Source organism: Dipodomys spectabilis, unplaced genomic scaffold (genome assembly GCF_019054845.1).
Source record: "Dipodomys spectabilis isolate Male_0828 unplaced genomic scaffold, ASM1905484v1 ptg000145l, whole genome shotgun sequence".
NCBI classification, from domain to species: Eukaryota; Metazoa; Chordata; class Mammalia; order Rodentia; family Heteromyidae; genus Dipodomys; species Dipodomys spectabilis.
In genome coordinates, this window is record NW_024870822.1 from 24,608,237 (window position 1) to 24,633,197 (window position 24,961).

The window sequence follows — 24,961 nt, forward strand, 5'->3', positions numbered from 1 at the left end:
GAGTAATTCTGTCTCTGCCTAAGCCAATCTGTAGCTCTTTGTTGCAGTTGTGTGACTTCTTGAAAAGACTCAATAGGAAAAGAGTCTGCAGTGCCTTTGACTATCTCCAAATGTAATTTATGTACTCTGGGGGCCTAGCTGAGACAGTGCAGTGCAAGTAGAATTCTTGCTTGACTTTAGGATAGGAATCATTTTTTTCGCAGCATTTGCTTTTGTCTCTTCACCCTAGGTGCAGACATGTTGAAGAAGTTCTACAAAACCAGAGGATGCTTCTGGAAAGTGTGACTACCCAGGTGGCACATAAGAAATCCAGTCTACAGACATCAGCAAAGCAAATTGAGGACAGGTAGCTTAGGCAAATGCCTTGCCATTACTGTAAAAGTTTTGCTCCCTCACATCCTGGGTTCTAGGACATGTGATTAAGCAGGTGTGAGCAGATGTTCTAGAAGGCCTACAGCATGGCCTTAAGAGGACTCAAGGCCAATGATGGGTCTTCCAGTCACCAGTTGGTGACTTGAGGACAAGCTAGTTCAGGTTGGGCCAATATACATGCCTGTGAACTAGCCAGAACTGAGTGTCTGAGAACAAGGGTGCACAGTACGGGTACAGTTTATTATGAGGCTGTAACAGGTTGCTGGTACTCTGCCTTTGATCACTCCTTTTCCTAGGGTTTTCCATGTAAACCTACAAGTGACATGAAATCATTGGTATTTTATATAGAAAGAATAGGAACTAGCTGGGCATTGGTGGCTCACACCTGTAATCTTAGCTACTCAGGAGGCTGAGATCTGAGGATCATGGTTCAAAGCCAGCCCAGGCAGGAAAGTCCATGAAACTCTTTTTTTTTTTTTGTCGGTCGTGGGGCTTGAACTCTGGGCCTGGACGTTGTCCCTCAGCTCTTCAGCTTAAGGTAAGCGCTCTATCGCGTGAGCCATAGCGCCACTTCCGGTGTTCTAGTGGTTTATTGGAGATAAGAGTCTCACGGACTTTCCTGCCTGGGCTGGCTTTGAACCGTGATCCTCAGATCTCAGCCTCCTGAGTAGCTAGGATTACAGGAGTGAACCACCAGCGCCATGCCCATAAAATTCTTTATCTCCAATTAACCACCAGAAAACCGGAAGTGGTGTTATGGCTCAAGTGGTAGAGAGCTCATCTTGAGCTGAAGAGCTAAGGGACAGTGCCCAGGCCCAGAGTTCAAGCCCTACTACCCACCAAAAATAAATAAATAAAAGAATAGGAACTGTAAACACATCACATGGGAGAACAACATTATATTTTTTTTCAACTCTTTAAAAAAATATTTTATTTTTATTTTCTAATTTTTTGCCAGTCCTGGGGCTTGAACTCAGGGCCTGGGCTCTGTCCTGAGCAGCTTTTTTTCTTTTTTTTTTTTTGGGGTCCGGTCGTGGGGCCTAAATTCTGGGCCTGGGCGCTGTCCCTCAGCTCTTCAGCTCAAGGCTAGCACTCTACCACTTGAGCCACAGCACCACTTCCGGCTTTTTTCTTTTTGTTTATGTGGTGCTAAGGAATCGAACCCAGGGCCTCATGCATGCAAAGCAAGCACTCTACCACTGAGCCACCTTCCCAGCCCCCTGAGCAGCTTTTACTAAAGGTTGGTGCTCTACCTCTTGGGTCACAGCTCTACTTCTAGCTTTTTTTGTGTAGTTTATTGGTGATAAGAGTCTTATAGACTTTCCTACCCTGGCTGGCTTCAAACCGCAATCCTCAGATCTCAGCATCCCGAGTAGCTAGGATTATAGGTATGAACCTCTGGGATCTGGCTTCAATTCTTGTAATAGTTTCAGTAAGGGCTTTCTCTATTTTACTGATGAGGAGACCAAGGTTCAGAGTATAGATAATTTAGATAACATAGCTAATAACATAACTGAGCTAGTTTGCAAGCTAGGTCTGTGGAGACTTCAAGATTTTAAAGTCTTTCTTTTTAAAATAGCTTTATTGAAACATAATTTTTATATGCATAAAATCAACATTTTAAGAATGCATAGCTGAGCACCGGTGGCTCACACCTGTAATCCTAGTCAGCTGAGATCTGAGGATCATGGTTTGAAACCAGCCTGGGCAGGAAAGTCTGTGAGACTCTTAACTCCAATAAAATACATAGAACAAGCCAGAAGTAGAGTTGTGACTCAAGCGGTATAGAAGCTACCACAGAGAAGCTCAGGAACAGAGCCCGTGCCCTGAGTTCAAGCCCCAAGACTAGCAAAAAAAAAAAAAAAACCATAATTCTTTGGTCTTTTGGTACGTCACAGAATTGTGAAATTGTTTGTATAATTATTGTCTACTCTTAAAACATTTCATCTCCCCTCAAAAGAGGCCCTATATACATTGTCACTCTTTCCCCCCTTCCACCACCTATGGTCCTCAGAAACCACTAGTCTTTTTTTCTGTTTCCCTCTGCTATTTTTACCTTTTGACCCTTTTTTGGGAACATCCTCTTTTTTTTTTTTTTTTGGTCCATCATGGGACTTGGACTCTGGGCCTGGGTGCTGTCCCTCAGCTCTTCAGCTCAAGGCTAGCACTCTAACACTTGAGCCATAGCACCACTTCCGGTTTTCTGGTAGTTTATTGGAGATCAGAGTCTCATGAACTTTCCTGCCCTGGTAGTCTTTGAACCGTGATCCTCAGATCTCAGCTACCTGAGTAGCTAGGATTACAGATATGAGCCACCGGCACCCAGCTGACCATCTTGAACATCCTTTTTTTTTTCCCCTGTCAGTCATGGGGATTGAACTCTGGGCCTGGATGCTGTCATTCAGCTCTTCAGCTCAAGGCTAGGGCTCTACCATTTGAGCCACAGTGCCACTTTTGGCTTTTTCTGTTTATGTGGCTAAGGAATCGAACCCAGGGACTCATATATGCAAGGCAAGCATTTTACCACGGAGCCATCTTCCCAGCCCCACATCCTCCTTTTTAAGAGAGTAAATGACATGAAATCATACACCTAATTCTTTGTCTGGCCTTTCATACTGTGTCAGTTGGTAAGCTCTTCTGGGTTGCCCTGGATGTGGACTTCAGGCTTACCTAGAAAATCCAAGTTGAACTTTGAGCCATTGAGCCATTGTCCCACTCAGATCAAGGGGACTAAGTTGTAAAGGGTGGTGATGGAGGAAATTTTCTTTCCTTTGTCTGGAATCTGCTGGATCCTGATCTTAGCAGGAAGCTTTCAAGTTGTTGGCTGTCTCTCAGTTCTCAGGAGTCATGAGGGAAGGGCTCATTGTATTTTGTCCCATTTGTTTACAGGATTTTTGAAGTGAAGCATCAGCACAGAAAGGTGGAAAACCAGATCAAAATGGCCAAGATGGTTCTAATGAATGAACTGAACAAACAGGCCAATGGACTCATAGAGGAGTTGGAGGTACCTGTGGCTAGATGGATTAGTTCTCTGCTTTCACTGGGACAGAAGCCAGGCACACATAAAATTAGTCCCAGGGCCAGAAGCAGCATAGCTAGAATTTAGATACTCGGTTTCCACAGCTATCTGCTTTTTTTTTTAAACTTAATATTTCCATTCTGATTTTGGGAGGGTTAATGGTTAGAAACTCAATTCATACTCTTATCACTGCAATGACTCTTAGGCAGGTGCCATTCTCAACAAAGCAGATTTTTAGTCACAAAACACCCCACCTTCTCCAATAGGTTATGCCTAAGAGATGTAGGCCTTCACTTATTTCTCCATTCCTTGTCCATTCTATATTTGCACTACAGTTTCTCCACCACCTCTCCCTCCTTTTTACATCTGTCAGAAGACCATGGCAGCACTCTGTCCTGCTGTCTGGCACTCAGGGGTGCAGTCTCATCTGATTCCATCAGTGTTCTTGCTGATACAGACAAGACCGTCCCACTTCCCAACATCCGTGAACAGGATTAGGTACTCTGTCTTCTGTCTCTGTGCATAGGGCATCACTAATGAAAGAAAACAGAAGCTGGAACAGCAGTTACAGAGCATAATGGTTCTCAACCGTCAATTTGAACATGTGCAGAATTTCATCAATTGGGCTGTTTGCAGCAAGACAAGTGTCCCTTTCCTTTTCAGCAAAGAGCTGGTAAGATAAACCACCCCTCAGCCTGCTCTTAAAGCAGATTAGAACATTGCCTGTGTCACAGAGGCAGTGAGTTTGTCCTGGGAGGTGCCTTTTTTTTTTGAGGAGTAAGATAGCAACTCCATCCATCCCTCATACTCAATCACTGCTTCTGGGTTAGTAAGTAAACATCATCTTTTATCAAATCCTATAACACGAAATTCAGGTTTTGAAATGGTCCTGTCCTCTTCCAGCTAACTCAGCTGGAAATCATGGTTCTTTGTTTAAATCATGGATTTGGATAATAGCCTGAACATAAGTAGTATACAGACATACTATAGAGTTACTGATGTTTAAGTGGGGACCTAAGAGGAAAGGAGGAATTAGAAAAAGATTTTAAAATGTTGTGCTTATGAAGAAGATGATGCCAAGGAGAAGGAGGGAGAATTTTGAGAGAGGTTTAATAGGGTCTGTATTTTTGAATGTATTGAATCTAAGATGCCTTTGGACATCCAAAAGGAGAGAACCAAAAGCCAGTTTGATGGATTGTTCTGAAAGTTAGAAGAAAAGTCAAGGCTGGAGATAGAGAAGTGGGAGACAGGGATATTGTGTGAAGGAAGAAGAAAGTAAATCTGGAACCTAGGGACTATAATCAATTCTACACAGACAGAGGAAAGAAATGAGTGAAAAGAATGACAAACAACAATCAGAGGTTAGAGAAGTGAAGAGTGTAAGACACAGAAATTTAAGTGGTCAGTTTTATCTATGCTATGTGGGTGTAAGAGGATGAATAGTAAAGAGAAACTGAGATCTGGGAATCAGAAAGTTCCTGTTAGTCCTTTGAAAGAAGTTCCTGCAAAGTAGAAGAGTCAGAAACCAGAATAAGGAAACTGAGATGGGAGGTGAGGAAATGGAGATAAGGAAATTAAGTAGCTCGGGAAGGAAGCAGAGTTGGGAAAATGCTTTTTTTAAGTTTGGAGAACATTAATGTATAGGGAAGTTGACAATAGAGAAGACAGATGAATGGTGGAGTGAGCATACAGAAAGAAGGTGGGATTACAGTGAACTAGTTGACTTCAAAGGAGATTCCTTTCTTCTGAGATCAAAGGAAAGAAAGTAGCTGTATAATATAGTTCACTTTAGAGGAAGGATAGAATACATGTTTTCTTCTGATCTTTTTTTTCCTCTGTGAAGTAAAAGGTGATAATAGGAAGGTTAGGTGTTGGTTGAGTAGCATTGAAGTGAAGATTTTAAATAGTCCCTAGGGGCTGGGAAGGTAGCTCAGCGGTAGAGTGCATGCCTTGCAAGCATGAGGCCCTGGGTTCGATTCCTCAGCACCACATAAACAGAAAAAGCTGGAAGTGGCGCTGTGGCTCCAGTGGTAGAGCACTAGCCTTGAGCTGAAGAGCTGAGGGACAGTGCCCAGACCCAGAGTTCAGGCCCCATGACCGGCAAAAAAAAACAAACAAACAAATAAATAGTCCCTAAAGGGGCTGGGAAGGTGGCTCAGTGGTAGAGTGCTTGCCTTGCATGCATGAGGCCCTGGGTTCGATTCCTCAGCACCACATAAGCAAAAAGCAAAAAGCCAGAAGTGGTGCTGTGGCTCAAGTGGTAGAGTGCTAGCCTTGAGCTGAAGAGCTGAGGGACAGCGCCTGGGCCCAGAGTTCAGGCCCCACGACTGGACCCCCCCCAAAAAAAATAATAAAATAAATAGTCGCTAAAGATAGTGAAAGAAGAGGACAAGGTCTGACAGTGCCTCTGTAATTAATGATCATTTATGTGACCATAGATAAAATGGCTTTATTTTTCATTTTCATTTTATTTTTTTGCCAGTTGTGGGGCTTGAATTCAAGGGCTAGGCACTGTTCCCTGAGCTCTTTCGCTCAAGGCTAGTGCTCTACAACTTTGAGCCATAGCACCATTTCTGGTTTTTTGGTGGTTAATAAGAGTCTCCTGGACTTTCCTGGCTGGCCTCGCTTTGAAAGGCAATCTTCAGATATTTGCTTCCCGAGTAGCTAGGGTTACAGGCTGTGCCACCAATGCTTGGCATAAAATAGCTTTAGGATGACTGGACCTACCTAAGGTTAGGTGTTAGTGATGGGGAGAGAATTAGGGTACTAATGATACTGTAACTGAAAACTATGGGAAGCTGGGAAGACTTATTTGAAGTACAGTGCTCAGAGAGTCCATTGAGGCTGAAGAGCATGCTCTGAAAGAGGGAGCATTAACTGTGATCAGAGACTAGGTTGTTGAACTTTAAGGTCTCACAGGTAAAATGGTTCTAAGTGATGAATAAAATCTAGATATGGTGATTGAACTGAAAATAGAGGCAAAAGTGATAATGTTAAATCAGGAAAGAAAGAACCAAGATGTTGCTTGAGGACATTAGTCAACTATATGATGGCAGGGTAGAAGTTGGACACCACTTCCCCATATCCTGGGTAAATAGGAGTAGTGATGGAAATAGATGATGGGCTTCAAGGAGGAAGATGGCAACTCAGTAGGATGGAAGGGTTTTACAAGCTGGTGGAGGGAATAGCTACAGGGGCCTATAGATGCAGTCTTGCCTTGATGGCAGAATGAATGTCCTGAGGAAGAATTCCAAATCACATGAGGTCTGGGGGAACTGAGAATGTAGGGATTCCAGCAGCATTCAAAACAGGCAGGGGGTTAGTTGGGAGGGCATGAAGATACTAAGGGACAAGGAAAGGAGAATATAAGGATGAGCATAACCCAAAGATCCATGACTTTGAGGCTTTCAATTTGCCAAAGAGTGAGGGAGAAGGCGTTGTTATTCAGGTACAAGATGCCCAAATCTGTTGTCAGATTGTATTTCAGATGCAGCGATTGTTGGAGACAAGTTGTAATACAGATCCTGGGTCTCCTTGGAGTATCAGATTCACATGGGAGCCGAACTTCTGGACCAAGCAGCTGGCTTCCCTTGGTAAGCCAGGACCGTTTTGTGAAATTTAATCTAATTGACAAGAATAAATGTAGGCAATCTAATGGTTAGAAGGTGAACTGGGTAGGTTAGCATATACCAAAAGAAAGCATTTTTGAGACTGCCAATGGTGATGGTGTCATTCAGCAAAACGTGTGTGTGTGTGTGTGTGTGTGTGTGTGTGTGTGTGTGTGTGTTTGTGTGTGTAGGCTAAATAACATTGGCAATATAAGACTTTGTAACACCACCACTTAAAATCTGAATTTCCTGTTCTCTATGAATGTTCCCCCTGTTATCTTGGTTTCATTGCTAGAGAGGAGACAAGACAGTGGCCAGAATGCTGTATGGCAGTGCAGGTGAACGTGTGTATATAGCCTCACAGAGTATATGTGTGTGGATACAAGCAGGGGCATCTCAGAATACTGAGATTTGTATGCTTGTATATTACACATACATCCTTTGGGGTTGAGATGAAAGAAGATAATCCATGACCTTGTATATTTTTCTTCCATGCTTCAGAAATTTTTTGCCATTAAATCTTTAGGCAGAATATAGAGAATTTGAAGTTGTGTTTGTGTTGACAGGTTAATGGGCTTGTTAAATTAATTACCCAACCGCTGCCTTCATTTTAGGTTGTTAATTTCATTGAAAGTTTCTTGAACTTGGCAAAGTGATAAATAATATTAGATTTACTTTTTGCTTCCCTCTCTCCTTTCATTTAATTTAGTGGATCTTTGGTAGGCACTTTTAATAGGTTGTGGCCTGTGCTGGGCACTAAAGGACAAAAAGTGAATCAAGGGGCTGGGAAAGTGGCTCAGTGGTAGAGCGCTTGCCTTGCATGCCTGAGGCCCTGGGTTTGATTCCTCAGCACCACATAAGCAAAAAGAAAAAGGCCGGAAGGGGCACTGTGGCTCAAGTGGTAGAGTGCCAGCCTTGAGCTGAAGAGCTGAGGGACAGTGCCCAGGCCCAGAGTTCAGGCCCCATGACCGGACCCCCCCCAAAAAAAAAAAAAGTGAATAAAAAATATTGTCTGGTGCTAGTGGCTCATGTCTATAATCCTAATTACTCAGGAGACTGCAATCTCAGGATCATGGTTCAAAGCCAGCCTGGGCAGGAGAGTCCATGAAGATTCCATCTTCCATTAACCACCAAAAAATGCCCCCCCAAAAACAAAAAAACCAAACCAGAAGTGGAGGTATGGCTCGCTCAAGTAGTAGAATACCAGCTTTGAGTGATAAAGCCAAGGGAGAATATGCCCAGGCCTCAGTTTAAGCCCAGTATCTGCACATGTTCTCTGTCCTTAAGGGTCTTAGACTTTTTTTTTCCTTGTTGGTTGTGGGGCTTGAACTCTGGGCTTGGGTTCTGTCCCTCAGCTCTTCAGCTCAAGGCTAGTGCTCTACCACTTGAGCTACAATGCCACTTCTGGTTTTCCGGTGGTTTATTAGAGATAAGAGTCTTACAGACTTTCCTGCCTGGGCTGGCTTTGAACTGTGATCTTCAGATCTCAGCAGCCTGAGTAGCTAGGATTACAGGTGTGAACCACTAGTGCCTGGCTGTCTTAGTCTTCTTGTGAGCAAGCAGTGAGTTACCCAAGTGTCAGTAGCTTATGCCTGTAATCCTCATATTCAGAAGGCTGAGATCTGAAGATTGTGGTTTGAAGCCAACTTGGGAAGGAAAGTCCATGAGACTCTTATCTCCAATAAATTACCCAGAAAAAGCCAGAAGTGGCACTATGGTTCAAGGTAGAGTGCAGGAGGAAAAGAATAAAAAAAAAGAATCTCAGGGACAATCCCAGGCCCTGAGTTCAAGCCTCAGGACTGATACTCAAAAAAAAAAAAAAAAAAAAAGGTTGAAGGAGTTGGCTGACAAATAGATATAATCTACTCATGGAGTCCAGAGACTTCAGAGGGCAGTGCTGGTGCCAGGCACTGACCTGGCATGGGAGCTTCCTTAACCTCTTCCATATGATTTACCTAACACACGGTTATCCAGACTTGTATCTGGAGACTTTGTCCCAGGAATGACTCTGTACTCTTTATTATTATTATTTTTTTTGGGTCCAGTTGCGGGGCTTGAACTCTGGGCCTGGGCGCTGTCCCTCAGCTCTTCAGCTTAAGGCTAGCGCTCTACCACTTGAGCCACAATGCTACTTCCAGCTTTTTTCTTTTTGCTTATGTGGTGCTGAGGAATCGAACCCAGGGCCTTAGGCATGCAAGGCAAGTGCTCTACCACTGAGCCACCTTCCCGGCCCCCAACTCTGTACTCTTTACTACTTTCTAGCATGTTCCCTCCCAACCCTCAATGCTCATTCTGTCAGAGTCTTAAAAAAAAATAAAGCGTTAAAAAAATAAAGAGGAGTGGGTGCTATGTGAAGAAGCCCTGGTTTGCCTGTGGGCTAGAAATAGTCGGGCCTAAGCCAATCCCTCAAATATCCCCAGCCATCAAAGCAAGACTATACAGGTGCTATTACCATCAGCATTTTAGATGGAGTCTTAGAAATCACAGGTTGGATTTTCTTAATCTCTTATGCCTGATACAGTTTTGTTGAATGGTGTCCTTTGGTCCTAGAAGCATGAAGTAGTGGGAGTGAGGAGTACAATTGTACATAATCTTGAGAACATTTTTATCCTCTGAATTTCCAGGTTGCATAACGGCTGAAGGTGGACAACTGTCCCGCACAGATACCACTGCTTATGGGGGCCTACAGGGGCCTCCATCCTTTTATCCAAGCCACCGGTCCCCAGTGGCTCAGCAAGAGGCTCTCAGTCACCCCTCACACAAGTTTCAACCTTCAGCACTATGTTCCTCATCTGTATGCTGCTCCCACTGTTCCCCAGTCTCGTCTTCTCTCAAAAGCCAGGTCCCCCCACCCAGTATCCATCCGGCCCACAGTTTTAGGCAGCCCTCTGAGATGATGCCTCACCAGGTAGGGTCATTGCAGTGCCCGGCTGTGCTACCCAGGGAGAAGGAACTAGCCTGTAGTCCTCATCCTCCCAAGCTGATGCAGCCCTGGCTAGAAACCCAGCCCTCTGCAGAGCAAGAGAGCACACCCCAGAGGCCAGGGCAGCACCTGACTTCACAGCCAGTGTGCATCGTTCCCCCACAGGACATTCAGCAAGCAGCCCATGCCCAGTCCACCTTACACGCACCCTCCATCCAAGTCCAGTTTGGCCACCACCAGAAACTGAAGCTCAGTCATTTTCAGCAACAGCCACAGCAGCAGCTGCCACCTCCGCCACCTCCACCCCCGCCACCCCCACAGCAGCCACCCCCACCTCTGCCTCCATCCCAACATCTGGCTTCTGGTCAGCACGAGAACCCTCCTGGGCCTGCCTGTTCCCAGAATGTTGATATAATGCACCACAAGTTTGAGCTGGAGGAGATGCAGAAGGACTTGGAGCTTCTCCTGCAGGCTCAGCAGCCCAGCCTGCAGTTGAGTCAGACCAAATCACCTCAGCATCTTCAGCAAACCATTGTGGGGCAGATCAACTACATTGTGAGGCAGCCAGCACCTGTCCAGTCCCAGAGTCAGGAGGACACCCTACAGGTGAGCTGCCATGGACTAGGATGTTCAGGGAACGCTGTGTCCTTGGTTATAGAGTGGTACATGAAACAGCTTATTCATCTTAGGGTGGTCTTGAGCTGAACCTTCACATTTCAGAACTACCATAGATTCAACTCCTAGCTCAGCAAAGCTACAAAGAACATAGTATTAATCCTAACATAGATCTGAGTTCTGGAATCAGTACTCTCCAGAGTGGCCTAGCTTGGCCCTGTCCATAGCAAGCACCTTCTGAGCTGTGTGGGACTCCTGCCAGTGCCATGGCAAAAGAAGGTTGACTCTTATCTTTGTAACATCTCAGACTCCTTGCTGGAACTTAGAAGTTTCATACAGTGAGGGAAGTGGGGGAGAACTCAAGGTGTAGGGGGAGAGTATATATTATATCCTAGTAGGCATCGCTTTTTTCACACTGCACAGGGGTAAACTTAATTTTTGTTTCTGAAAGCCTCATCTCAGAAGACTACAAGGACACCAAGTCACATACAGCAAAGTTTATTGTCAGCAAGCTCATAGGCTGACCCTCTGGGCAAGGACCGCACTTGTCCTTGAGCGAGGGGGTTTATATGGCTAGGGGGATGGGGGTGGAGAATTTCACTAGGGGCGGGGAGTACTCTGCAGTCTGGTTTGTATGCAATGTGATGTTGGTGAGGTGTGTGAGAGTGGGGCATTTTGTTGTGGCAGGGCTAAGGTTTATGGTTGCAGCTGCCTATGTCACCTGATAAGGCCTGAGTCAGCTAGTTTTAGAGAATGGCCTATGTCACTGGATTTCAGGAAAGGCCACACTTCACAGCAGGGCCTATGATAGTGGAGTGGCTCCTAAGGCAGAGGAGGTTAGGCTAACAATTTCAAGTCTACTAAGGTAGGCACATTTTATATGTACAAATTATTTCATCAGCAACATTGTTTGGTCAACATTACCATGAATAAGTAATGGGGGTTAGAGTGGTCAAGCAGTTTGCCTAGTGATCATACAGTGCTGAAAAGGAGAGCTGAGACCTGGATCCACTTCTGCTGACTTTTTTTTTTTTTGTCGTGGGGCTTGAACTCTGGGCTTGGGCGCTGTCCTTGTGCTCTTCAGCTCAAGGCTAGCACTCTACCGCTTGAGCCATAGCACCACTTCCTGTTTTCTAGCAGTTTATTGGAGATAAGAGTCTCATGAACTTTCCTGCCCGGCTGGCTTTGAACTGCAATCCTCAGATCTCAGCCTCTTGAGTAGCTAGGATTACAGGCATGAGCCACCGGCGCCTGGCTTCTGCTGACTTTTTTTTTGTAACACCACAGAAAAGAGGCCTCAGTCTTTCCTTATTGGATATTGTCTCACTTTTACTTTTTGATTGTACTGGGGTTTGAATTCAGGTCCTTGCACTTGCTTGACAGGTACTTTACTACTTGAACTACACCTCTTGCCTTTCTTAGGGAAATATTGAATGCTGTTTCTGTTTTCTCTATTGAAAAAGCACGGTTTGTACCTCTGTAGTCTTTGTTGCTTTCCACCTCTTCATTGTTAGATCCTGCTTTTCTCTTTTTCCTGATCTACCCCTTCTCATTTTTTCCGCAGTATTGTCTTCTTTAAATCTATAATTACAGTTACATCTTCAAAGACAGTTTTTGATTCCTAAAAATGATAAAGCTTCACATTTGTGCTTTATAATTGGCAACTTCAGATAATGCTTCAAATGTTGTTCCCTGAGGCTTAGTTCTTTTGAGAGGGGGTGTAGGATAATCCCTATGATGACACAGAAGTGTCTGAGGTTCATAGAGAGCCACAAGCTCTGATATGGGGTGGGAGTATAGCTTAGTGGTAGAGGACTTGCCGAGCATGCATCAGATCCAAGTTTTGATATCCATCACTGCAAAACTAACAACAAAAGACAAATCAACAAAAGGATCCTATTTTATGATGATTAAAGTGACTATGACAGAGTTAGCTCAGAATGCTTGGTTTGGATTCTGTTGTAAGATTTTCATATGAGGATATACTCTTAGGAAGACTTTGGCAGTACTGGGGTTTGAACTCAGGGCCTTGTGCATATTAAATAGACACTACTATTTGAGTTATGCCCCCTAGCCTAAGATTATTTTTCTTTTTGAAAAAAATGTAAACACTTCATAATGTATAGGTCCTGACAAATGGTCAGGATACTGTGGGCACTGGCCCTTGCTGCTGCTGTTATTTCTGTAGTGAAACCTACCCCAATTCTTTTCTAGGTTACAGATGAGCCTCCAGCATCTGAGGATCCAAAGCCAGCTCTTCCTCTTGACAAGACTACTACTTCCTTACCCCAGACAGCTGGGGAGGAAACTCCTCACAGTGTTCCCACAATGGATAACAACACCCAGCACTCCTCTCCAAATGTGGTGAGAAAGGTACTAACAAAGCCTCCTCTTCTTGACGTGGGACCCTCAACCAGCAAAGAGCCTAGTCACCTGGATGAGGATGACAGGGTAGGGGGAGGAGTATCCCTGTTCCATCCCTGGATGCTTCAGAGCCCTGACTCATGCCTTCTGTCCTAGTGAATTAGCAGCACAGGTCCTTCTTTAGCTCTATCTGCACTCCTTAATAAACAAGTATCATAGGGCCTGCAGGGCTCATGTATTGTCTAAGGGGAAAGGAAAAGAGAATAGATTAACTGGACATTTACTATTTGGGACTGTGTATGGTGCTTCACAAACATTGTCTCAATCCCCCCAACAGTTTTATGAGGGGGGCCATTTTATAACTAAGAAACTGAAGTCCAGGGCCCATAGCTAGCAGAAGAAAAAGCTGAGGTTTACTTAAAATGAAATCTTTTAGAATACAAAGCTAAACCCTTTTCCTTTCTGAAATGAAAATAGGGAAAATATTTTCCCCCACTGGAAAATGGTTGGCGTTAGAATTTGAATCAATGGAATTTGTTGAGTGGGTTGTCAACAGGTTGTCTTGCAGAGAGATAGCTGAGGGACATCTCGGAAGATGAGTGATCCAGAGACCTTCCTATCAATTCACCTACCCTCTTGGTGGAAGTATTCATTCACTCTGGCAGTAACCCAGACTCCCACAACTACTCAGCTCTCAACTCTCACCCATACCCTATAGGCCTAGCCCTATCCTCCTTCTAGCTGGAACCTAGTACTGTAATACTCTGCATTCACCCCTGCCTGGGTACTGTGACCCTATTCTACTTATCCTGTTTCTTCTCAAACTTGGGACCTTAGTCTTCCTTGTACTTCCACACAGCCCTGCTCTTCATACTCAATCAGCCAGTTTTCACCCTTCCACCTTATTCGCTCAGCCCTATAGTACCCCTCTGGCTCTGCAAGCCCAGTTCTGCTAGTTGCTCATCAGGTTCTCCCAATAGCACCACCATGTCTTAGATCAGTCAGTCTCTGTGGTACTACAGAACAGAGTTTAGAAAAGGAAGAAGTGTCAAAATGAAAGGTTAATTTGGAAATTCCTAATGACTCTTGAAATCTGATCAGCCATCTCATATTAGTGGCCTTTTGTCTATACCTGTTCTGTCCTATCCTTTTGAAAATGGTTTTACTCAGAGGTGCTGTAAATAGGCTCTTTTGTGGTTTAACTCTCAGTGGTTTAACTTCTTATACTAAGATCATCATGCATCTATTTATATATTCATTCAGTGTTTAAAAATTACACACGCACACACACACACACACACATATACACATACACAAAATTCACATGTAAACATTCTTCATACATTGGTTGATAAAGAAGTCAGAACCACACTGGAGTTTACAGTCTGGCAAGAGTGATAAACAAGCAAAACAATTAATCATGATAAAGTGCTGAGATAATCTTTGGAGTATGAGCCAATGAAGCACCTAACTCTGGGAGAGGGGGTTCATAAAACACTTACTAGATGACATGGTTTGAAGTTAAGAATTGAAAGAGAAGGCTGGGTGCCAGTGGCTCATGCCTGTAATCCTAGCTACTCAGGAGGCTGAGATCTGAGGATCACAGTACAAAGCTAGACGGGGCAGGAAAGTCTGTGAGACTCTTATCTCCAGTTTACCACCAGAAAATGAAGTGGTACTGTGGCTCCAGTGGTAGAATACTTGCCTTGAGCTCACGAGCTCAGGGACAGTGCCCAAACCCAGAGTTCAAGCCCCACGACTGACCATAAACAAACAAAACAAACCCAAGAATTGAAATAGGAGAAAGAAGTTGGGTTAGTGAAGGGAGGAAAGGAAGAATAAGTTAGTTTAGAAGGAATTGGCAACCTAGAAGATCCAAAAGTGGAAGAAAGCCTGGGGCTCATAGAGGGTTTCAGATAATTGGGCTTATTAGGAATAGGAGATACACTGGAGATTGAACTAGACTGACTGGAAAGCCTTACAATGAATTTGCAATTGGAATTCAGACTTGGGGACAGGGGTAAATGACTGAAGGATTTTCAGCAAAGGAAGGTCTGAGTTAAATTTGAAAGGTCACTTTGGCAGTATACTAGAATAGTAAAGAGGAGAAATAGGAACTCGAATCTAATCAGTTGTCCTAGGAATGAAGAGGAAGCAAAGATTTCAAGTGCTATCAGATTACAAGAGTTTTAGACTCAGTGTCTGATTTCAAGAACAAGTCCTTTTGTTCCATACCCATATCTCTCTTGGCTCAATGGAATGGGAGCAGGGGAAAAGAACATTTTGTAAGCCGAGTGCAGGTGGCTCATGCCTGTAATTCTAGCTACTCAGGAGGCTGAGATTTGAGGATGGCAATTTTGTGAGAACAAAATTGCCATCCTCAAATCTCAGCCTCCTGAGTCTTAACTCTAATAAACTATTCAAAAAAGCCAGAAATGGTTCTGTGGCTCAAATGGTAGAGGGCTATCCTTGAGCACAAAGAGGCTTAGGGAGAGTGCCCAGGCCTTTAGTTCAAGCCCCAGGACTGGCAAAAAACAAAAACAAAAAAAACAAACTCCAAACAAACAAAAAATATTTATAGGGAGGAGTAAGTTAAGTTTTGAATTGCTGATGTTCTCCCTTGGAAGATATGTTAGAAGATGACTAGAAGACAGCTGCTTTAGAGGTCAGAATATGCTGGAGCATAGGGTCCTCCCTGTGGCTGCAGGTTTGGCAGTGGGTTAGTAAAAGTCCTGGGGACTCTTTCTCATTTTGAGCATCTGTGACCCTTATGAGACTGGGTCTCATGCCAAAGTTTGGAGGGTAGGATGGCATTTCTTTTCAGATGGTTTCTAGACTTCTTTAAGGCTTGGACTCCCAGATAAAGGAGCTTTAAGGTTGTCATCCTGGCCCAGGGGAACCTTTGTGTGGACAATGAGAGGTACAGAACTATACAGATAGTTATTGAAATAAGAAAAAAATGTCGACTTTCTTTTTTTGTTGTTGTTCTTGTCAGTTGTGGGGCTTGAACTCTGGGCTTGGGTACTGGACCTGTGCTCTTTAGCTCAAGGCGAGCGCTCTACCTTGAGCCACCGTACCACTTCTGGTTTTCTAGTGGTTTATTGGAGAGAAGAGTCTCACAGACTTTCCAGCCCAGGCTGGCTTTGAACTGCGATCCTCGGATCTCAGCCTCCTGAGTAGCTAGGATTACAGTATGAGCCTGGCTCAACTTTCTTTTTGAGGAAATTCGTTGCTTTGAAGTTTGGTTGGATAGGGCAAAGGTGTGAAGCTTGAGAATACTAAATATTTTAAATACTTTATCATAGAAAAATGATAATAATACTTTGTATGTGTGTGTTTACTTTTTAAATAGGTTTTTTTTACATAGATAATTCCATTTTATCTCTTTGTTTATCCTAGCAATACTGTGAGGAAGATACTTTCTTATTTCCTTTTGAAAGATATGGAAACTGAGACACAGAAAGGTTAAGTGACCCCTCTAAGAGTTAAATGGCTGATCATGGGCATTGTTAAGTTCAGAATATGGGTCCTAACTCAACCCTGTGCTCACCAACTAAGTTAAATTGCCTCTTTTTGTATACTTCAGTGGGAGAAATAGGACTGTATTTTGGTCTCTCACCTGATGGAATTTCCTACCTGATAATCTTTGAAACAGCCTGAGGCCTTCTGGGTAGAGGTCTTCAGACCAGCCTCTTTTGCTCTTGGTTATGTTTATTTGGTTAAGGTATGTTGGCTTTTAGCCACTCCTTATCCTGTGAGTACCAGGAAAATCAAATGTCTACTTGAAAGGTGCTGTAAGAGAAACCTGTGGCACAAGGCAACTTTCTGTGCATTAAGCGACAATCCTGTATTACCACAAGGAGGACTTCATTAGAGCAGAGCATCCAAGGACTTTAGAGCTGATGCTAAGTGAGTTCATGGTGAAACATACTACAGTTGAAAATCAGACATGGAAGTTCTAGAATGGGTTTTCTAGAGACTTATGCTTTCTCAGCAGCATGTCCTACCACCTTCCTTGTATCTAGCAAGATATTTTAAAACAAATTTTGACTTCTTTTTTTTCTGGCAAAAGCTGTTGCCCAAGTTTCCCCCTCCTGGTTCAAGGTCACAACTCCACAACAGAACTTCCTTATATCCCTAGTGAAATGGAAGACATTTTGACAGCTTCTTCTCATACTTTGGAACTGGTCAACTGCTGAAAATACACATGCTGCTTTCTTGAGCTCTATCATGGAGTCAAAGCCATAGGCAACATAGATAACTTATCTGAGTTTCACATCATCTACAAGAGAAAGCTCTCTGCTACTGCACAGCACAGTTCCAGATCTTCCACTGAAGACTTTAAGGAAGATGCTCTTGGCTTTAAGAGGAGTCTGGGATGTATTTCCATTAGGCATTCCTGTGACTCAGATTAGGAAGAGTGATGCAGAACAATAAAGGATGATGACTCAGATGGACAGAACTTACCATTATCAAATCACTTTTCGATGCCCAAACTCTTAACTTTATAATAGCTCAATGAAATTTACATAAGCTAGTGGAAGAGGAAATTCAAGTGTGGAGCTGGGAAATGACTCAGTTGAGCTCATTCTCTAAACTCTGGTATATGTGAGGCAATACTAGGCATCTTGCTTTTACTATCTCCAAATACGCTGTTAAAGACCAGATCATGGATACTCAACTTCAGCAACAGTCTTTTACTCAACTTGGTCCTGAAACTGTTGAGGATATTCCCAGGGCCTGGTGAAGCTTTCTTAGAGTCTGTTCTATGGCCTGGTCAGAAACCTGCAGAACTGTACAAGGATCTACTCTGCCCCATCCAGACAAACACTTGTCAGGTCTGACTGCCTGAATGTAACATCTGAGAAACCTGTCTTTTCAGTTCCATCTTGATTTCTTTTCCAGACCAAACCTAAGCTCTTTGTTTAGGTCTTCTGGTCATGAGAAAACAAACCCTATCATCTCAGACTATAAGTTTCTTCCACTAGCCTGGATAAAATACTTCTGACCAAATTCTAAGCTTCCAAGATTTTTGCGAGTTTTATATGGTTTTTAGTTCAGACTTACAGAATCTTATTTATTACTTCCTTATTCCTTCTACCTCAGACTCTGGGATCCTCTAATTTTCTGTCTTCCTCAGATCGGAGGGCCACCAGAAACTTTTCATATTTCTTACCTCTTCACTTTCCATGAACCTTTTCTCATTTGACATTGGTCATTTGGCATATATCCATGTTCATTACATCCATAGAAATAGCCTCAATTAATTTGAGAGCTTTTCATTCAAATGGAAGAGTACTCACTGTCAATAAGAGCAATAACTTCGCTATTAAAAACTCAGAATCTGAAACCAATTACTGCAAATGTTAGTCTCTTCCCTTATCCATCTTATTGGGCTGTTTCAAGATCTATGGTTAAAGCAATATGCCTAATTTTGAAGGTGTTGAAGCACTCAAGGATTTAATTCACAAAGCAGTTTACCTCTGTCCTTGCTTTATCTGTTTCCTCAACTCAAGTGAAGGCCTTCAGTGTATTTCCAAGACAAAACCCTCAAGTCACTGTCCCTTTTCTGTTGTACATTTACATAGTAGTCAGACTTGGTGATTTTAACCAGTAGGGTGGAAAATCCCAGAAACCAGATGTGCTCGGGCAAAGGTTTAGCAGCAGACTAGATGGCACAAAACCAAGGCATTATAACCTGCATTAACTCATAAACAACACTCAGGTATCTAGTTAGTATCCTTTCTTCTCCTCTCTTCTCCTCTCCTCTCCTTTCCTTTCTTTTCCTTTCTTTCCCCTCCCTCTCTCCCTCCCTCTTCTTCCCTTCCTTCCTTCCTTGGCAGTACCCTGGGGTTTGAATGCAAGGTCTTGAGCTTGCTGGGCATATGTTCTTTTTTTTGGGGGGGGGGGAGGGTCTGGTCGTGGGGCCTGAACTCTGGGCCTGGGCACTGTCCCTCAGCTCTTCAGCTCAAGGTTAGCACTCTACCACTTGAGCCACAGCGCCACATCCGGCTTTTTTCTTTTTGCTTATGTGGTGCCGAGGAATCGAACCCAGGGCCTCATGCATGCAAGGCAAGTGCTCTACCACTGAGCCACCTTCCCAGCCCTGGGCATATTTCTTATAACTTGAATCATGCCTCCCTGAACTTTTTGCTTTAGTTCATTTTCAGATAGAGCCTCACATTTTTGCCTAGACGGGGCGCAGCATGATGCTTTGATCTACACTTCTCGTGTAGCTGAGATTATTATAGCCATGCCTGGCTTTTTTTTTTTTTTTGCAGTCCTGTTGTTTTTTTTTTAAACTCAGGGCTTCACACTTGCTAGGAAGGTGTCCTACCTGCCACATTCACAGCCAAATGGCTTTTTTTCTTCGATTAAAAATATGGAATGCTTCATAAATTTGGGTGTTATCAATGTGCAGGGTCCATGTAATGTCTGTATCATTCCAGTTTTAGTATATATGCTGCCAAAGTGAGCATCTGGCTCATTTTTTTGAGATGGGGGATCTTGTTAACTTTTTTCCTGGAATTTCCATGAACCACAGTCCTTCTAGTCTCCATGTCCTGATGTAAGCCACTGCATCTACCCCTCTAATTAAATTCTTGATATAACAAGTTTATATACATGGTTTGTTTTCCTTAGAAATTTTTCGTTTTCTTATATTAAAGCAATAAGCAGATTGGAAGCACAGGGCCAAGACTTCTATAATAGCCACAGTGACAAAGGATAAGACAAGAAGTATCACTTGGTGATCCCATAGAAGATCATTCATTGAAAGAGCAGGCTAAGCTCTATTCTCAAACTTTCTGAAAGCATCACTAGACTACTTAATGGTTCACCTTAGTTTCTTGATTCATTAGGCACCATTTGCTCTGCTTAATAAGACAAGATTTGAAAGTGTTTTAAAATGTTAAAAATAACATTTTTGTTATTGAAAGAATGTTTCAGATTTCTGGTAAATTAATTTATGCGGCATGCTACCCTACCTGCATTGCTTTCTCCCCAGCAATATTATTTTGCTGTAAGACCTGGAAATATATATTAAACTCAGGGAATGTGTACTACGTGTCTGTTTATTGATTTTACAAGTACTTCTTATTAGGGCACTAGCTTCTAGCTAATAGCACAAAACAATTAAGACCAGCAGGCAGATTTTCTTTTTTCTTTTTTTTTTTTTTTTGGGTCCGGTCGTGGGGCCTGAACTCTGGGCCTAGGCGCTGTCCCTCAGCTCTTCAGCTCAAGGCTAACGCTCTACCACTTGAGCCACAGCACCACTTCCAGCTTTTTTCTTTTTGCTTATGTGGTGCTGAGGAATTGAACCCAGGGCCTCAGGCATGCAAGGCAAGCGCTCTACCACTGAGCCACCTTCCCAGCCCCAGCAGGCAGATTTTCAAAGCCAAGTCTTGATTCCTGATCTTGGGCCTGAATACGTTTTAGAAATCTTGATAATCACTCTGTGTCTCAGTTTCCCTTCCCGTTCTTTCTAAATTTTGACAACATCACATGGCAAACATTGGGAACTATATTATCAATACATTGAACTCCAGAAAGAGACTAAAGTTGATACAGTGGAAAGGGGTAGAACAGCAGAAGACAGGTCACATGGTTGAAGGATGCATAGATAGATGACTAGTAGAAGCTTTTGGAGGGTAGAGAGGTCTCAGCTTAGGCAAGATGTCAAGTCAGCTGTTTCAGGCAATTAAGACAGATGACAGATAAAATAACAGAAGGGTTTAGGGAAAGAGAGAATTTAGAGCAATAGAAGAGGTGATAACTAAGGGGGAGGTATGAGAAGATTATTTTGATTTTTTTTGAGACCAGGTCATACTATTTAGCCCAGGCTGGCCTCAAACTCATGATCCTTCTGCCTCATCCTCCAGATTGCTGTCACTATGGATATGAACCATCACACCTGGCCAAGAGAGTGGGTCCTAGGCTCAGATAGTCTCCTCTTATTCCCTAAATATGATCTAAACTCCTTTGTTAGTGAATGAATTTGGCATTTTGACTTCTTCTCTGAACTAGATTATAGTTTGATTTCATTTGTAAATCTGAAAATGCCCATTTCTGGTCAAGGTATCAGTTACACAGTCTAGAAGTATAAGTGATAACCTTGTAAGACTTTACAGCAGGAAGTACATTTTCACCATCTCTCACTTGATCTCTGACCAATCCTGGGTTCTGGAAAGGACAGGTGCTATCATCTCCACTGGCAGCTGAGCTCTATGTGAGGCACCACAGGCAGCAGAGTAGTGTAGAGGCATTCCTCATATGATACATGAAATCAGTATACATACACATGTTCACACACACACACACACACACACACACACACACACATACACACACACACACTTATTTAGCACTTCATCCCAGACAGCTAGTTGAAGTATTAGAAATAGCACATAATGAATGCAGGTTTCAGAAATGCCATTATGTTTGTATAGACTATAGAAATGGGGCTGGGACTGGCTTCCTAATATAACTGTGACTGAATTCTTCTCCCATAGAAGCTTCTTCCAACAAGCAGAGCTTCATCACACCTCCTTATATAACTAGCCTCCTTGTGATTGCCTATAGATATGAAGATGAAAGAATTTAATTTCTTTTCTTGTTTTTATTTTTGGGTCCAGTCGTGGGGCCTGAACTCTGGGCCTGGGCGCTGTCCCTCAGCTCTTCAGCTCAAGGCTAGCGCTCTACCACTTGAGCCACAGCGCCACTTCCGGCTTTTCTCTTTTTGCTTATGTGGTGCTGAGGAATCAAACCCAGGGCCTCAGGCATGCAAGGCAAGCGCTCTACCGCTGAGCCACCTTCCCAGCCCCATGAAAGAATTTAATTTCTATCCTTCAGTCTCTCAGGACATACTACTGGCCTCAGGCTATCTTTTGGGTGTTAGGGGAGCAGATCAAGCACTTCAAAACAAACTGTGAGATAGCTTCCACACTGCTGCCATGGCTTACTGTATATATATCTTTCTCTCCTTTATTATTACAGTAACTCACATCTCATGGTATACAATAACTTATTAGGACAGGAGAGTTGATATATATCATATATGATATATAATATAATATATATAATTATATAATGTATATTATATATGATATATTATATATCACATATACTATATCTCATATGTATTATGTTATATACTATCTATCATATATAACATATATATGATATATAATATATATATCATATATAACATATATGATATATATCTTATATATAATATATTATATGCTATATATCATATACATAATATATTATTATAATATCCTATATTAGGACAGGAGAGTTGTGATCTCTACCCCTAATGTGGCATTTTGACCTTGGAGATTTTATCTTGTGAGCATAACTTGTGACATACAGCCTGATAATTTTTAGTTTGATAGTCTAGATGGCTTAATGCTTAGCAGCAAAGATGTCACTGAGAATTATCTGTGTAATTCTGAATGTCTACTGTGGGTAGATGAAAATTGAGAGTTAAGAATTGGAAACATGGGCTGGGATGTGGCTTAGTGGTAGAGTGCTTGCCTAGCATGCATAAAGTTGTGGGTTCGATTCTTCAGTACCACATACACAGAAAAAGCCAGAAGGGGCTCTGTGGCTCAAGTGTTAGAGTGCTAACCTTGAGCAAAAGAAGCTCAGGGACAGTGTTCAGGCCCTGAGTTCAAGCCCCAGGACTGGCAAAAAAAAAAAAAAAGAATTGGCAACATAAGTTTTTACAGGCTGTTAACAATAATGAGAAGAGAAAGATGATAACAAGAAAGAAAAATAGAAGGGAAGAAAGGAAGGAAAACAGATGAGTGAAGGACAAAGAAATTGAAGGACAGAGGATGAGACAGAGAGAAAGGAAAGAGGCAGTCAGCTTTTGGAAGAATGTGGCTTTGAAGCAAAGGTCTGGATCCTAAAGTTATGAAAAGCCAATCCCAAGTGTACTAGTGGTAAAACAGTGAAAGGATCCTGTGGGATTGGGAATGTAATGAAGATGGCTACTATTGCTACTTCTATTCAGCCTGATAGTGTGTATGGAGTACGAAAGAAATATGTCACTATTACTTGATTTGTGTGCACAGAAATGCATAAAAAAATTCTGAAGTGATTTTAGTAGGGTCTCAAGGTACAAGATCAAGACATAACAATGTGTTGTATTTCTATATACAACCACAAATAAAGAGAAATGGAAATTTATAAAATTATGTTTTAAAGAAACATAAAAATCTTTTCTGAGACATGTTTTTCTCAAGTGCAAAACTAGGGTCACAGCAACAATAATAGCACCAGCAGTAGAAGCAGCTGTTTGTATATATGAAGGATGTTTGACTTATAACCATCAGTCTCTTTTGTATACATTTAATAAATACATTTTCTTCACACTAAAGGCCATCTGAAAAATTATTGTTATTTCACACACTAATGCAACTCTTCATTTTATGCAGTTAAATCTCCCAAAGAACAATATAGCAGACATTGTTCTAAATGTTTATATAGACGATTTCTCTAACCTTCACCCTTTAATGGTTATTCTGAGAATTAAATGAAACAGTACATGTAAAACACTTGGCAAATTGCCCTGTATGTAATAAATTCTCAATAAACTAAGTCATATAAAAATAATCATTTTTTGGGAGATTCAGTCTCTGTTATTAGTAGAACTAAGCTGCTGTTCATTTGGCTTAAGATCTGTAGAACAGTCACATATTGTTGTTTTAAAATGTTTAGTAGCTCATTAATTCATTGATTCATTCAAGCACTGCACTTGGGTCTAAGAATACAGGAGGTAAACAAAAGAGTCAAAATCATGTCCTGATGGAGATTATGATTTCATAGGGAAAGCAGAAATTAATCAAATGGCATCACAGATTGTGCTATGAAACTAAAATTGCAAGGACCAGACATTATGAGAGCATTAAAGGCAAGGAGTCTAGTCATGGCTAGAGAATGAAAGGGCTTTGTTGCAAAACTGGCAGTTATTGAGTTCTGAAAGATAAATGGGACAGGGGGCAGGGGTAAAAAAATGTTCCACAGAGATGGGGCAGTCTGTTTAGAAGAGGTGAAGGCTATGGTGAAGTAGGAGGAACTGAAGACCATGTCTAAGGCATTGGAGCCCAGAGAATAAAGAGAGCATTGGTGTACGAGCTGTGGTTACCAAGGAGGGTAAGAAACAGGTCATTAAGGCCCTGGAAGCTATTTAGCATTTTCTCATTCATTCTAAGAATAATGGAGGGCACTGCAGAGTTTTATGAATAGGAATGATATGAACAGATGTGTATTCTTCAGTGAGAAATACTTTGTATTTTGCCACTTCTGATGTCTATGGAGATTGAAAATCATGTTAGACTAAGGCACTATTAGTAGAGAGGAATTAGTAGATGGGTGAGAGATATTGGAGGCAGGTTGATGGGGCCTGGCATTGGTTTGGGTAAGGGAGGAGGGGTGCCTCATTGATCCAGCTTGCAGAAGCCATAGTGGAATCTGAGCATATCCCCACTTAATACCCTGACTCTACTCTTGTCTGCTTCTATAGCACTCCACTTCCATGAGCATCATGGGATTTTCCAACACTCTGGAAATGGAGTTGTCATCTACGAGACTGGCAAGGACCCTAGAGCCACAGATCCACAGCGTGAACAGTCTGACAGCTGGTTCGCCCCAGGCAGTACCAAGCCTTCGAAGTGGCCCTCCACAAACGGTGTCTAACTTTTCAAGTATTCAGAGCCATACCATGCCAAGCCTGACAGCCACTCATCTACAGTCCATACCAAACCTTGTGCGTGGCACATACCAGTCCACGCCCAACCTGATGAGTGATTCTCCACAGGCTATCACAAGCCTAGCAAGTGATCACTGTCAAGGTGGGCCCAGCCTACTGTCTGGTCACACCCAGGCAGTGCCAAGTCTGACCACTTATCCTCTGCAGAACATAACTTCAGTTTCAGACATACAGTTGGAAAGTAGATCCAGTTCCAGTCCTGGCTCTGGCCCAACTTCAGAAAGCCTGTACCCCAGGGATGGGGCTGATGCCTCCATGGGCAATGCCCTTTGTAAGGTAAGTCC

The 24,961-nt window shown here is 42.6% G+C and overlaps 1 protein-coding gene and 1 non-coding gene across 4 annotated transcripts in view; one reads left to right on the forward strand and one right to left on the reverse strand.

Annotated features, from left to right (window-relative positions):
• Nucleotides 1-24,961, forward strand: part of Trim66 (tripartite motif containing 66) — a 51,599-nt gene that overhangs the window by 19,351 nt on the left and 7,287 nt on the right. For 2 of the 3 annotated variants that reach the window (XM_042691559.1, XM_042691560.1), the window contains exons 5-11: nt 230-346; nt 3,262-3,376; nt 3,918-4,064; nt 6,867-6,984; nt 9,624-10,528; nt 12,752-12,910; nt 24,432-24,953. In XM_042691559.1, coding sequence (XP_042547493.1) covers nt 230-346; nt 3,262-3,376; nt 3,918-4,064; nt 6,867-6,984; nt 9,624-10,528; nt 12,752-12,910; nt 24,432-24,953 — 2,083 coding nt within the window. Of the gene's footprint in view, nt 1-229; nt 347-3,261; nt 3,377-3,917; nt 4,065-6,866; nt 6,985-9,623; nt 10,529-12,751; nt 12,911-24,431; nt 24,958-24,961 lie in introns of all 3 variants that reach the window. The other variant, XM_042691558.1, reaches the window with a different exon arrangement.
• On the reverse strand, nt 19,278-19,380 carry LOC122117939. Its single transcript, XR_006149258.1, has one exon. It is a non-coding gene; the product is annotated as a U6 spliceosomal RNA (small nuclear RNA).